At 41.8% G+C, this 15,556-nt stretch overlaps 1 protein-coding gene across 1 annotated transcript; it reads left to right on the top strand.

Moving 5' to 3' along the window:
- Positions 1 to 6,472: 6,472 nt before the first annotated feature.
- LOC145459835 (baculoviral IAP repeat-containing protein 3-like) lies at positions 6,473 to 7,695 on the top strand. Its single transcript, XM_080338359.1, has one exon. The coding sequence runs from the start codon at positions 6,499 to 6,501 to the stop codon at positions 7,693 to 7,695; it is 1,197 nt and encodes a 398-aa protein (XP_080194485.1). The 5' UTR covers positions 6,473 to 6,498.
- Positions 7,696 to 15,556: the final 7,861 nt, after the last annotated feature.

Genomic DNA, 15,556 nt, shown 5'->3' with positions numbered 1-15,556 from the left:
AAGCAAGTATATTGAAGCTTCTAGAGAAGCAGCAGGAAATGACGGCGAAGCAACAAAAGCAGCATGAAGAAACCATGGCAAATCAAAAAGCACAGCGTAAAGAAGAGCTCAAGCAACAACAGGCACAGCTGGAGCAGCAAAATGCCCGGCACAGAGAAGATTTGAACCAACAACGTGCACAGCACAAAGAAGATATGGCACAGCAAAAGCTGCAACATGAGGAAGCCATATCGCAGTTAGCGCAGAGGCTGAGTCCCGGTACGTCAACATCTGAAGCTACCGCTCCCAAGTTTGATTCGTTCATCAAATCAAAGGAGAAGTGGGACCAATATCTGCAACGATTCAACCATCACCTTGCAATTTACGGCATTTCCAACATGGAGAAGAAGAGAGCGTGTCTACTCTCATGGGTTGGACCGGAAACGTACTCGCTCCTACGTAATTTGTTTGGTGCTGCTGATGTCAGTGCGCAAACTTTCGACGCGTTGACTGAGAAGTTGTCTACACACTTCAAAGACTCCATTCATGTGCAAGCTGCCAGGTACGAATTTTACAATTGCAAAATGCAGCCGGGACAGTCATACGCTGATTGGATTGCAACTCTACGCGGAATCTCCAAGGATTGCAACTTCACATGCTCAAGAGATGGCTGTGATCAGAGCTACGTTGATGAGCTAATGCGTGATCTCATCATTAAAGAAACGCCGCACGCGGATGTGAGACGGCATTGTCTAACGCAAACCAATCCATCCCTCGACTACGTTCTCAAAGTAGCCGCAACATACGTGAGAACGCTGGAAACTGATAGGGTTATCCAGGGCGAGAGTAGCGGTAAAGACACCTCTATCGTCAACAAGATGACGGGAAGTTATCAGAAGGGGAAAAAACCTCCCAAACCTTCCAAATCCAACCAAGGCAACTTCCCGGAAAGACTGAAATCCTGCAGCCGTTGTTTCATCGATCACCAGAGAAAAGACTGTCAATATCGACATGCAGTATGTCAGAAATGTGGCCGTAAAGGTCATATCAAACCTGTGTGCATGTCCAAACCTAGTATCACGCAACAGGTCACATCCGTCAATTTCTGCTCAGTGCCACTCCTCTCCTTCGACATCGATCAACTATATCGACGTGTAGGAAACCAGCTCTGGATCAACTCCAGCATCAACGGCATTCCGTTGCCGACACAGTGGGACACTGGTGCACCCTCCGCCATGGTGGGATTGACTGGGTACAAAACTTTGGGCTCTCCGAAACTCTCAGCATACCCTTGCTCTTTCGTAGCGTACGGCGACAAGCCACTGAAAGTGAAAGGTATTTGCACTGTAAGCGTGCAGGTGGGTTCCGAAGTTCGAGTTGGCTTAAAATTGGTGGTTCTCGACGAACACCGTGGGCAAAACATTTTTGGTCTTGATTGGAGCGATGCTTTCTCCATGACCGCTAAGGGAACGTCTGCTTTGGATGCAATTTCCTCGCAGATGGTCAAATCGCAATGTAATACTATTGACATTTCTGATTCGAACGACAAATTGGTATCTTTTCAGTCCAAATTTCCCTCTGTTTTGTCTAATGTATTAGGACGATGCACCAAGACAAAGGTGACTATTCACTTGAAACCTAATGCCAAGCCCGTATTTAACAAGCCACGATCTTTGCCGTTTGCAAGGCAAATCGCTGTTCAAACCGAATTGAATAGATTAGTCAATCAAGGTATTCTCGAACCAATCAATTACAGTGATTGGGCAGCACCAATTGTTGCCGTCACCAAGTCTAATGGATCAGTACGCATTTGTGGTGACTTCAAAGCATTGAATCAACAAATTCAGATAGATCAACATCCCCTGCCCTCCTTGGATGAAATTCTTCTCAAGTTACAGGGTGGTTGTATTTTCACGAAAATTGATCTTGCCGATGCTTATTTTCAGCTAGAATTAGATGATGATGCGAAGAATTTGTGTGTCATCAATACGCAATTCGGTCTATTCCGTTATCGACGCATGTGTTTCGGAGTCGCATCTAGTCCCGCAAATTTTCAACGCTGTATTGATGCCATGATCGCCGGCTTACCCGGTGTTGCTAGTTTTATCGATGACATAATCGTTACTGGCATTGATGAACGCGATCATTTTCGCAACTTATCGCTACTCTTTGAGCGCCTCACCGAATACGGTTTCACCGTCAACTTCGCTAAATGTGAATTTTTCAAAAGTAGTATCGAGTACCTTGGTCATATAATCGACAAGAACGGCAAACGCCCGTCTAACAAATCCGTTGAAGCAATCAAACAGTTGCCTAAACCTCAGGATGTTCGCCAGCTACAGGCATTCCTGGGCAAAGTCAATTATTATCGCGCGTTTATTCCTAATTTTACGAATAAAGCCGCTTCGTTGTATCGCCTTGTTCAAAAAGACGCAAAATTCATTTGGAATACGGACTGTGACGCAGCATTTCGCATTCTCAAAAACGACGTAATCGACGCTACGCAGTTAGCTCATTATGATGTAAACAAGCAGCTCATTTTGTCAACGGATGCTTCTCAATTCGGAATCGGCGCTGTCCTCTCAATCGAGCACAATGGCGAAGAGAGACCGATCGCGCACGCATCGAAAACGCTTTCAGATTCGCAAAAATCCTACTCTCAAATCGAGAAGGAAGCTCTGTCAATCATTTACGGAGTCACTAAATTTCGTCAATTCTTGTATGGTAGAAAATTTACGCTGGTAACGGACCACAAACCGCTTTTAGCTATTTTCTCGCCGGACAAGAAAATTCCCGTGATTACAGCGCAACGCTTACAGCGATGGGCACTAACGCTCATGGCTTACCAATACGATATTCGCTATAAACCGACTAATCAGCACGGAAACGCCGACGGTTTATCTCGCCTACCAAAGGGTCCAGACCCTGAGTTTGACGAACTGGAAATTCGTGAAAACGCGGAGATCGTTCACGCTATTAATATGGCATTCGATTGCTTACCGTTAACTCGCAATGAAATTCGCGACGCGACGCTGAAGGACAAAACCATGAAACTAGTAAAATTATCAGTCACTCATGGTAATTGGAATCCAAAGGTGCACATTGATGATTTTTCTTGGTTTTCGACTCGCAAACATTCGCTTTCTCTGCACGAAGACATAGTCATGCTCAATATTGATGGTTTTCAGCGCGTAGTAATTCCGCAGTCACTTCGCTCGCGAGTCTTATCATTGTTGCACGAAGGACATTGGGGTATCGCGAAAATGAAGCAGATGGCTCGACGTTACATCGCATGGCCTTCCATTAATCGCGACATTGAAAATCTCTTGAAGAGTTGCGACGCTTGCCGTAAGGTAATGAAAGCGCCTGATCGTCAGTATCGCGAATGGCCAAAAACTTCTGAAAGCTTTGAACGAATTCACTTGGATTTAGCAGGTCCAATAAACAATAAAATGTTTCTTGTCATCGTCGATGCGCATTCGAAATATCCTTTCGTTAAAGTAATGAATGTCGGTTCTACCACAACCTTGTGTGTGGTCAACGCTTTGAGGGAAGTCTTCTCTATCGAAGGCTTGCCCATAACAATTGTCACGGATGGCGGGCCGCAATTCACATCGAATGAATTCGATACGTTTTGCTCTAATTTGGCAATCAGCCATATCGTATCACCGTCTTTTCACCCTGCCTCGAACGGGGAAGCGGAGCGATTCGTCCAGTCTTTAAAAGCTGGAATTATAAAAAATTGCGACGGGGGAAAAGATCTCAGCTTCGCGCTCCAAACAGTTCTCGCTACGTACCGATGTGCACCGCACCCGGGCATAGACTGGAAAACGCCTGCCGAGATTTTACATGGTCGACAGCCGCGCAATTTGTTGAGTCTGTGCTCGCCCTTCGACAAATCGAAATCCGTTACGCCTGGACAATCAGTCACTCATTTCGAGATTGGTTCCACGGTTTACGCCCGCAGTTACCGAAGCGGACCAAAGTGGGTTGCTGGCGTGGTGACGGAAATACTGGGGCGTGTTGTGTACATTATAAAAACAGATCATGGGTATTGGAGAAGGCACAAGAACCAACTCCAACCACGCTTGATTTCCACTGGTCATGATAAAGCTACACAGGAAGTTGCTCAGCCGCAACAGTCACAAGCTGAGCAACCATTGGTTAGGAACAGGGCACAAGATCCTGCAGCTAGTCCTGCCCGTACGTCGGGTAGACGTTATCCTCTTAGGAATAGGAAACCCACCGATTTCTATAGAGCTACGTAAATGTGGGCAACCCTCTAACTTACAGGGGAGGACTGTTATGTTCGTGCATTTACGTTCAGTGTTGTTTCACTCCTAATTTCTATAGGACTAGTAATTACCTCCAATCATTATTTCCTCGTGTGTCGTGCTTGTATTTATACCCTTTGTGTTCTGTTCTCTACGTCTTTTCATTTAACTGCACTCTGGATCGTGTCGCTGCCTTAAAGTTATTCTGTTGATAATATACTGATTCTGTATTGCAACCTCGTCGCATTGAGTTATTGTTCAAACAAGATCAAGAACATAACAAATGAAACATCTACCAAAAGACCCTTTGTGCGTAAACAATCAAGATTATATTATGATAAGATGAAAAATCTATCCCATTGTGTAACTATACATTTAACAGGTACATTTGCCGTTATTGTTTGGCTAGTCACTATTGAACTGATGTAATTTGAAGAAAATATGGAATCTCGAGGTTTTGATTCAGTATTGTTCTTTTCAACTAATAAGATATGTTTAATATATTAGAATACGGTAAAAATATTACTAAAAGTATCAAAATGTGTTTGGGATTGCGTTGTGATGATCCGGAGATACAACATTCGACATGGATACCCCAGAAAGAAACACTTATAGATAAAGGATTAAAGTCGCTGAAGTTTCTGTTAATGACATATACATTAACGGATCACTTACGTGATATAATGTACGATGAATTAAATCCACGATTACGATATTGGAAACAAAAGTACGGTGTAACTACATTCAACAATAATTGGCCTGGGAAACATCTGGTGGAAAATGAGTGGGAAGAAATTTATACAGGAAGCATTTACCCTGAAAAACCTATACAAATGGCTTGTGCAGAAATCTGCATAAATTGGGTAACAATTTTGAAAAGAGTAAATCCTGAAATGAGGGAATTTCTAAAAAAGGGAGATTCTGAAAGAGATCTCATAATGTGGATAATCTTTCCGGAAGTTCAGATCTACGCATTGGCAAAGACGCAGGAAATATCGTTAAAAGAAGCTGATTGTCAATTTATGACTTTGAAAGTGCCTGCATGAAACTAAATGTCGATGTTGGTACATACAGAAATTATACATGCCAGTGACTTAAATGATTTAATAAATGTATATATTGAAGAGACATGAGCAATTCTTACAAGAAGATCAAATATTACATGTTGCACACGCTGAATGTGTTATGACTCACATGTGTGTTATATAATATCTAATACCGGGATTTGATGCATTGAAATCTTGAATTAAGATCTTTTATTGTTATTGCACATTATTGTTATATTCACAGGGATAAAATGTATCTATCTGAAGTACAGGATCATAATACTGCTATTTTTTGTAAATTGATGAGTCAATTAGATAAAGTTGATGTACAAAAAAATACAGGATGTTTAACATCACTGATGGAGATGTTAAAAACCTTTTTCGAACAAGAACATAATTGGTACAAAAGGCAACTTCCACGCGGTGATGAAACATCCCATGATGAGACGTCGGAGGACGAAACATCTAGCAATATGGACTCTGACGACTCCCAAGATTCTGCCATTGTGAAAAATTCATTACAACGACGACGACTCATAGTATGGAATAAACAGACAATACGACCCGATGAAAATTCATGGATTAATAATTACGGAAACCTTGATGGGAGTTGTCCGAAGAATACCCCCCCCTATGTATGAGGAGAGTAATATATGAAGTAATACGAGGAGTAATAATGGGCTATACAAGGTTGTTGATATGTGCAAATAGCCTTGCTTATGTTACAGACGCAAATTGCAAGTGGATTTGGCACAGCCAAACCAATCTAGGAATAAAAGGTTATATGTTATTGGATTCTGATACCTCTGTTATGGACGCATATATATATATATACTCGAAGAAAGTAGATAAGAAGACCCAGTCGATGAATCAATATCTGGAAAATTCCTATATTCTTGGCTGAAATCTTCATTAATTATTATTAGGTATAAACGATCAAACAATAACTTAACACAAAATCTATGGAATGTATATAACCAATGCTAATTGTGAAACTTGTAGAATTTGGTATACATGGGAGGAATTTAAGATTGTATAAAATTGAAATGTGATCTATTGAAAATATTGATAACATTATGTTTTTGTTGCATGAAATTTTAATGATCTTTGTTTTCATTTAAGAACATATTGCTTATCAAATAATATTAGAATATTAGATTGGTATGATTGTATTTAAACTTCCTGGTCTGTATTATTGAATGCCTGTTCTATCAAAAGCAATTACACCGAGAAGCGACCAATTTGAAACTATGGGCATTCTGATGAAAAGAGATCGTGATCCTCCTGGACATAACTGCAGTTATATCCCACCTGGAAATCATTGGGTTGAACATTACAGACTTGCAACGTTCAAACATTTTCCCAAAGAAACTCCTGTGATATCGAGTTATCTAGCCGCTGCTGGTTTCTATTGGACAGGATTTCAAGACAGAGTAAGATGTTGCTGCTGTGGCATATCTGTGGAAAAATGGGACATTGGAGATGATGTTTTTGAAGATAAGTGGCATAAATCTACTTGTGACTTGATTTCGGGACAACATGGTTACAACTTACCCATTTCAAATTGCTCCAGGAGGCTCCTTTTTGAACAAATCAGGTGCCACCTTAATCTCACTACAAGTAGACAACTAACCCATCGGAACGTACAAAGAACAACTATTAAAGAGGAAGAGTGTCCATTGCCGCAAATCGTATTTGCAAACATCTGTGATCAAGAACATGAGACTCTATTACGAACTGCAAATCTGAGAAGTGAACTCGGGAGAAGGCAAACTTTCGACAAATGGCCTTCTTATCCTACTCCATACTTGGTAGGGGAGTTGGCAAAACAGGGATTTTTCTACCTAGGGAATCTTGATAGAACACAATGTTTTTCGTGTTCAGGAGTATTGAGAAAATGGGCGCCTACTGATAATGTCTTTGAACAACATCAGAGACATTTTACAAAATGTAAAATGGCAAACAATGAGTATGCGGAAAATATACCTTTGACAGACTTCGAGAGAAACCAGGCGGATAACGAACTCAGAATAAAAATTGAAAGGCTAACTGCCAATATGGGAGAACCTTCGGATCCATCACCGGAAGAACAACTCCAGTTGATGGAAAGATTCCCTTGTCTTTACCCGATGAATTTGCATATGATATCGTTACAACAAAGAATATCTTCATTTAATGATAAATGGCCTAGGAAAAGGATCCTAGCAACAGCGGAACAGTTGGCTAAAGCTGGTCTGTACTATCTCGGGGATTCGGACAGAACGAAATGCTTTTATTGCAATGGAGGATTACAAAACTGGGACTACAATGATGAGCCGTGGACGGAGCATGCAAAGTGGTTTCTGTTATGTTCGTGCATTTACGTTTTAGTGTCGTACAACTCTTTCTTTCTATAGGATTAGTAATTACAGCCAATCATTATTTCCTCGTGTGTCGTGCTTGTATTTATATCCTGTGTTCTGTTGTCTCGTGGTCTTTTCATTTAACTGCACTCTGGGTCGTGTCGCTGCCTAAAGTTATTCTGCTGTTAATATATACTGATTTCATATTGCAACCTCGTCGTATTGAGTTATTGTTCAAACAAGATCAAGAACATAACAATTGGTGTCAGAAGTCGGATTCAAAGTTTGTCTGCGACGAATATATATCATGGAATCGGGTATTTTAAAAATTCTTGAGAAGCAGCACAAAGAAGACATGAAGCAACAAAATGCTCAGCACAAAGAAGAAATGGCGCAATTAACGCAGAGATTGAATCCCTGTGCATCAACATCTGAAGCTACCGCTCCCAAGTTTGATTCGTTCGTAAAATCAAAGGAGAAATGGGACCAATATCTGCAACGATGCAACCATCACCTTGCAATTTACGGCATATCAAACATGGAGAAGAAAAGAGCGTGTCTACTCTCATGGGTCGGACCTGAAACGTACTCGCTCCTACGTAATTTGTTTGGTGCTGCTGATGTCAGTGCACAATCCTTCGACGCGTTGACTGAGAAGTTGTCTACACACATCAAAGACTACATTCATGTGCAAGCTGCCAGGTACGAATTTTACAATTGCAAAATGCAGCCGGGACAGTCATACGCCGATTGGATCGCTACTCTACGCGGAATCTCCAAGGATTGCAACTTCATATGCTCAAGAGATGGCTGTGATCAGAGCTACGTTGATGAGCTAATGAGAGAGAGAGATATTTATTGATTTGTCCAACCGTAAAGAAAACATCATTGGCACATGAAACAACAATAAATGAACTTAACGGTATAGGACAGGGTGTGACCGATATGACTCTGGGTAGGGTCAACTAGTCTGATCACACCCTGCATTAACAAATACAGATATCGTGTCATAAATTTGGATGCATTGGTTGGGATCAATCAATTCAGCTCAGCATAAAAATAAAATACTGAAGAAACTAAAAAAATTGGTGTGAGACAAGCGGATCATTGGTAACGGGAGATGAGGTGACTGAATAATTCCTTTTTGAAGGAGTGGTATGGGAGGTCCCGTATTGATGAGGGTATAGCATTCCATATGACAGGACCGGCATAGTCGATCGATTTCTTTGTGAGGTTACTTGTGGGTCGATGAAAATAGATGTTACCTTGGAAGAAAATCTGGTATTATGTGAGTGAACAGTTTGAGCAAGGGCGAAGAAATCATTAAACACAGGAGGCAATTCATTTGAAAAATATTGATGCATAAATTTAGCTACTTCAAATGTAAAAATATCGTCAAATTTTAGAATTTTGTATTTGCGGTAGTACTGGGATAATCTTGTTCGTTGGGGCAAGCCAGCCATCAAACGCATGGCTCGGTTTTGCAGGGTACGAATTTTAGAACAATGTGAAGTACAAGCATTCCCCCATACAATTATGCCATACTGTAGATACGAGTAAAAAAGCGAAAAGGAAATTGTCCTAAGCACAGATCTAGGAACTATGTGCTTGAGTTTTGTCATTACACCTACACATCTAGAAAGCTGTGTTATGGTATGAGCAATATGCGGTTTCCATGACAATTTAGAGTCAATGATGATTCCAAGATATTTTGCTGAGTCACACAGTGAGATACAGTTATTATCTAGATTCACAGTAAGGTTATCAGAAGCAGTATTAAAGAGCATCATCACAGTTTTATCGGTATTTAAACTTAGTTTGTTAGCAGCAAGCCATTGAGAGACTTTTGTAAGTTCACTCTGCACAGAACTTTGTAGGTTGCTTATAGTATCGGATGAAAGAAAAAGATGGGTATCATCGGCAAACAGTGTAGTATAAAAGGAGGAACAGTTGATAATGTCATTGATGTAGATCAAAAATAGGGTCGGTCCTAAAACTGAGCCCTGAGGCACTCCACACTTTACATCCATTTCTACCGATTTTGCCAGACCCAGTTTCACAAACTGCTTACGGTTTGCAAGGTAGTTCGTGAGCAGCGACTTGGCAATCCCTCTAATTCCATAATGCTCTAGTTTTCGTAGCAGTATCTCGTGGTTCACAGTATCAAAAGCTTTCCGAAGATCAATAAAGATACTACAGCCAACTCTTTTATCTTTAATAATTTTGTAGTAATTTGTCACAATTGATAGGGTGGCATGGTTATTGTTATGACCCGATCTAAAGCCAAATTGGGATGGAGTGAATACCGATTGCAATTCAAAAAATTTCTTGAGCCTTTAATCTAGCAATTTCTCATATAGAGTGGAAAGGTTTGACAGAATTGAAATGGGACGGTAATTAGACATTGAATTTTTGCAGCCTTTTTTATGAACTGGAATAACCCTGGCAGTTTTTAGAGCACTAGGAAAAATACCCAAGTTCATGGAGCCATTGAACAACGTACAAATTGTATCTCCTATAATATTAAATACTAGTTTTATGAAGTAGATTGGTATTGAGTCAGGTCCTACTGCTTTTGTGTCCTTCATTCCAGATAATATCGTTGCTACCTCTCCTACGTCGGTCGGCTCCATAAAGATGGAATTCATGGAGCGAGGCTTCATGAATGATAGGATATCATGCGGGCTTTGAGGTATAGAAGATGCTAGCTCTGAACCAATCTGGCAAAAGTGATGGTTGAACTTTTCTGCTACAACATCAGGATCTTTGATGACCGTATTGCCACATGCTATTTCAATGTTCTGCAATTGTGCTTCGTTTTTGTTATTGGAAGCGTTCACAATTTCACGAATGGTTCTCCAGGTTTGCTTTTGATCCTTGGAACTCTGCTCGAACCGGTTCATGTAGAATGCTCTTTTGGCCTTTTCTTTCATTTTTGTTACCTTGTTGGCATATCGTTTGAAGATCTTTTTCTCATCTTCAGTTCCGTTAATATAATATCTTTTATGTATCCAATCTCTTGTTTTGATGGCTGCCAGAATTTCTCGACTGATCCAGGGCTTAGATTTTAGGCGTCGGGCGTTCCGATTGACTTTGCGGATAGGAAATTCTTTGTCAATGGCTTGACTTATGTCAAGAATAAACTTGTCAAATTGGGAGTCAAAGTTTTCGCTAGTGAGTGGCTCAAGTTGATAATCCTTGAAAGCGTCTCCAATGTTTTCAATGAAGTCGTCAATCCCCTGAGGATTCAGCGGGATTCTGCATTCAAAAATACTAGTAGTAACAGGTAAAATTTGATTGACATGACACATAATAGGATAATGGTCAGTCATACAGTGCTCAATGACAAATGGAGCAAGTCTATATTTACTTATGTTGGTATACATGTGGTCCAGGAGAGTACTGGAATGGTCAGTCACTCTGGTTGGTTTGGTAGCCATCTGGACCACCCCGTACGACTCAAGCATATCAGAATATTTTGTGGTGAAACTTGTGTTCTGTAGGAGGTCAATATTGAAATCTCCCATTATAAGGAATTGGTTATTAGAGTCGGTTAAGCTGTCCAAGGTTTTAGAGAATTCTTCCATGAAGGTTTCTTGTTTAGTTCCGGGATGTTTATATATTACTCCGATGATAATGGGCTTTTGATTCCGTGTTGCAATTCTGACAAAAATACTTTCGACGCCATCTGTATAGCAGTTTAGCTCATGTACTTCTTGACACGATAGATTTTCTTTAACATATAGACCAACTCCACCTGCGTTAGTTTTTGAAGGGCAGTGTAGGAAGTTATATCCAGGGAGATTAACATTTACTTGATAATTGTTCTTCAGCTTCGTTTCAGAGATGCCGATGAACGTTGGGGAACAGTTGCATGTTTTGAAGAGAGCAGAGATATCTTCCAGGTGTGCTGGTAATGACCTCGTATTTATATGGGCAAAAAGAAATCCTCTAGATTTTGGTACCAAAGCTGGATCTCCCGGTGCAACACTAATACAGTCATGTACTTGACAGATATTGTGGGTCATTGCATCAAATTTGATTTGTTATCATGAGGCATGTTCCCATCTTAGGCTAGCCTATATGATCTTGGATAGGTCTTTCGAGGATCGAATATGTATCCTGTTTGAGTCGTTATCCTTCTTGATGAAAATATTTCCATCAGCGGTCCATATGTACTGGTAATCCATGCTCTTCTGGAGCTTTCGTGCTTGGAAGAAGAGATCTCTTCTCAGTTTAGTTAGGTTTTCATAATGCGCGATCTCATCATTAAAGAAACGCAGCACGCGGATGTGAGACGGCATTGTCTAACACAAACCAATCCATCCCTCGACGACGTTCTCAAAGTAGCCGCAACATACGTGAGAACGCTGGAAACTGATAGAGTTATCCAAGGCGAGAGTAGCGGTAAAGACACTTCCGTCGTCAACAAAATGACGGGAAGTTATCAGAAGGGAAAAAACCTTCCAAATCCAACCAAGGCAACTTCCAGGAAAGACTGAAATCCTGCAGCCGCTGTTTCATCGATCACCAGAGAAAAGACTGTCAATATCGACATGCAGTATGTCAGAAATGTGGTCGCAAAGGTCATATCAAACCTGTGTGCATGTCTACCAAACCTAGTATCACGCAACAGGTCACATCAGTCAATTTCTGCTCAGTGCCACTCCTCTCCTTCGACATCGATCAACTATATCGACACGTAGGAAACCAGCTCTGGATCAACTCCAGCATCAACGGCCTTCCGTTGCCGACACAGTGGGACACTGGTGCACCCTCCGCCATGGTGGGATTGACTGGGTACAAAACTTTGGGCTCTCCGAAACTCTCAGCATACCATTGCTCTTTCGTAGCGTATGGCGACAAGCCACTGAAAGTGAAAGGTATTTGCACTGTAAGCGTGCAGGTGGGTTCTGAAGTTCGAGTTGGCTTAAAATTGGTGGTTCTCGACGAACACCGTGGGCAAAACATTTTTGGTCTCGATTGGAGCGATGCTTTCTCCATGACCACTAAGGGAACTTCTGCTTTGGATGCAATTTCCTCGCAGATGGTCAAATCGCAATCATGTAATACTATTGACATTTCTGATTCGAACGACAAATTGGTATCTTTTCAGTCCAAATTTCCCTCCGTTTTCTCTAATGTATTTGGACGATGCACTGTTTTCTCTAATGTATTTGGACGATGCACTAAGACAAAGGTGACAATTCACTTGAAACCTAATGCCAAGCCCGTATTCAACAAGCCACGCCCTTTGCCTTTCGCAAGGCAAATCGCTGTTCAAACCGAATTGGATAGATTAGTCAATCAAGGTATCCTCGAACCAATCAATTACAGTGATTGGGCAGCACCAATTGTTGCCGTCACTAAATCAAATGGATCAATACGCATTTGTGGTGACTTCAAAGCATTGAATCAACAAATTCAGATAGATCAACATCCCCTGCCCTCCTTGGATGAAATTCTTCACAAGTTACAGGGTGGTTGTATTTTCACGAAAATTGATCTTGCCGATGCTTATTTTCAGCTAGAATTAGATGATGATGCGAAGAATTTGTGTGTCATCAACACGCAATTCGGTCTATTCCGTTATCGACGCATGTGTTTCGGAGTCGCATCTAGTCCCGCAAATTTTCAACGCTGTATTGATGCCATGATCGCCGGCTTACCCGGTGTTGCTAGTTTTATCGATGACATAATCGTTACTGGCATTGATGAACGCGATCATTTTCGCAACTTATCGCTACTCTTTGAGCGCCTCACCGAATACGGTTTCACCGTCAACTTCGCTAAATGTGAATTTTTCAAAAGTAGTATCGAGTACCTTGGTCATATAATCGACAAGGACGGCAAACGCCCGTCTCAGAAATCCGTTGACGCAATCAAACAGTTGCCTAAACCTCAGGATGTTCGCCAGCTACAGGCATTCCTGGGCAAAGTCAATTATTATCGCGCGTTTATTCCTAATTTTACGAATAAAGCCGCTGCCTTGTACCGTTTTCTTCAAAAAGACGCGAAATTCATTTGGAATACGGACTGTGACGCAGCTTTTCGCATTCTCAAAAACGACGTAATCGACGCTACGCAGTTAGCTCATTATGATGTAAACAAGCAGCTCATTTTGTCAACTGATGCTTCTCAATTCGGAATCGGCGCTGTCCTCTCAATCGAGCACAATGGCGAAGAGAGACCGATCGCGCACGCATCGAAAACCCTTTCAGATTCGCAAAAATCCTACTCTCAAATCGAGAAGGAAGCTCTGTCAATCATTTACGGAGTCACTAAATTTCGTCAATTCTTGTATGGTAGAAAATTTACGCTCGTAACGGACCACAAACCGCTTTTAGCTATTTTCTCGCCAGACACGAAAATTCCCGTGATTACAGCGCAACGCTTACAGCGATGGGCACTAACGCTCATGGCTTACCAATACGATATTCGCTATAAACCGACTAATCAGCACGGAAACGCCGACGGTTTATCTCGCCTACCGAAGGGTCCAGACCCTGAGTTTGACGAACTGGAAATTCGTGAAAACGCGGAGATCGTTCACGCTATTAATATGGCATTCGATGGCTTACCGTTAACTCGCAATGAAATTCGCGACGCGACGCTGAAGGACCAAACCATGAAACTAGTAAAATTATCTGTCACTCATGGTAATTGGAATCCAAAGACGCACATTGATGATTTTTCTTGGTTTTCGACTCGCAAACATTCGCTTTCTCTGCACGAAGACATAGTCATGCTCAATATTGATGGTGTTCAGCGCGTAGTAATTCCGCAGTCACTTCGCTCGCGAGTCTTATCATTGTTGCACGAAGGACATTGGGGTATCGCGAAAATGAAGCAGATGGCTCGACGTTACATCGCATGGCCTTCCATTAATCGCGACATTGAAAATCTCGTGAAGAGTTGCGACGCTTGCCGCAAAGTAATGAAAGCGCCTGATCGTCAGTATCGCGAATGGCCTAAAACTTCCGAAAGCTTTGATCGAATTCACTTGGACTTCGCAGGTCCAATAAACAATAAAATGTTTCTTGTCATCGTCGATGCGCATTCGAAATATCCTTTCGTTAAAGTAATGAATGTCGGATCTACCACAACCTTGTGTGTAGTCAACGCTTTGCGGGATGTCTTCTCTATTGAAGGCTTACCCGTAACAATTGTCACGGATGGCGGGCCGCAATTCACATCGAATGAATTCGATACGTTTTGCTCTAATTTGGCAATCAGCCATATGGTATCACCGTCTTTTCACCCTGCCTCGAACGGGGAAGCGGAGCGTTTCGTCCAGACTTTAAAAGCTGGATTAATAAAAAATTGCGACGGGGGAAAAGATCTCAACTTCGCGCTCCAAACACTTCTCGCTACGTACCGATGTGCACCGCACCCGGGCATAGACTGGAAAACGCCTGTCGAGATTTTACATGGTCGACAGCCGCGCAATTTGTTGAGTTTGTGCTCGCCCTTCGACAAATCGAAACCCGTTACGCCTGGACAATCAGTCACTCATTTTGAGATTGGTTCCTCGGTTTACGCTCGCAGTTACCGAAGCGGACCTAAGTGGGTTGCTGGCGTGGTGACGGAAATACTGGGTCGTGTTGTGTACATCATAAAAACAGATCATGGGTTTTGGAGGAGGCACAAAAACCAACTCCAACCACGCTTGATTTCAGCTGGCAATAATACAGCCACACAGGAAGTTGCTCAGCCTCAACAGTCACAAGCTGAGCAACCATTGGTTAGGAACAGGGCACAAGGTCCTGCAGCTAGTCCTGCCCGTACGTCGGGTAGACGTTATCCTCTTAGGAACAGAAAGCAAACCGATTTCTACAGACCTAAGTAAATGTGGGCAACCCTCTCAACTTATAGGGGAGGACTGTTATGTTCGTGCATTTACGTTTTAGTGTCG

This window comes from Botryllus schlosseri, chromosome 2 (genome assembly GCF_051294905.1).
Source record: "Botryllus schlosseri isolate E-star chromosome 2, Bs_hap1, whole genome shotgun sequence".
NCBI lineage: Eukaryota > Metazoa > Chordata > Ascidiacea > Stolidobranchia > Styelidae > Botryllus > Botryllus schlosseri.
This window is presented reverse-complemented; position numbering and strand designations above follow the sequence as displayed.

Bases quoted from the DNA above. Each gene is read 5' to 3' on its own strand.
- LOC145459835 (XM_080338359.1), top strand. From the start codon at position 6,499: ATGCCTGTTCTATCAAAAGCAATTACACCGAGAAGCGACCAATTTGAA.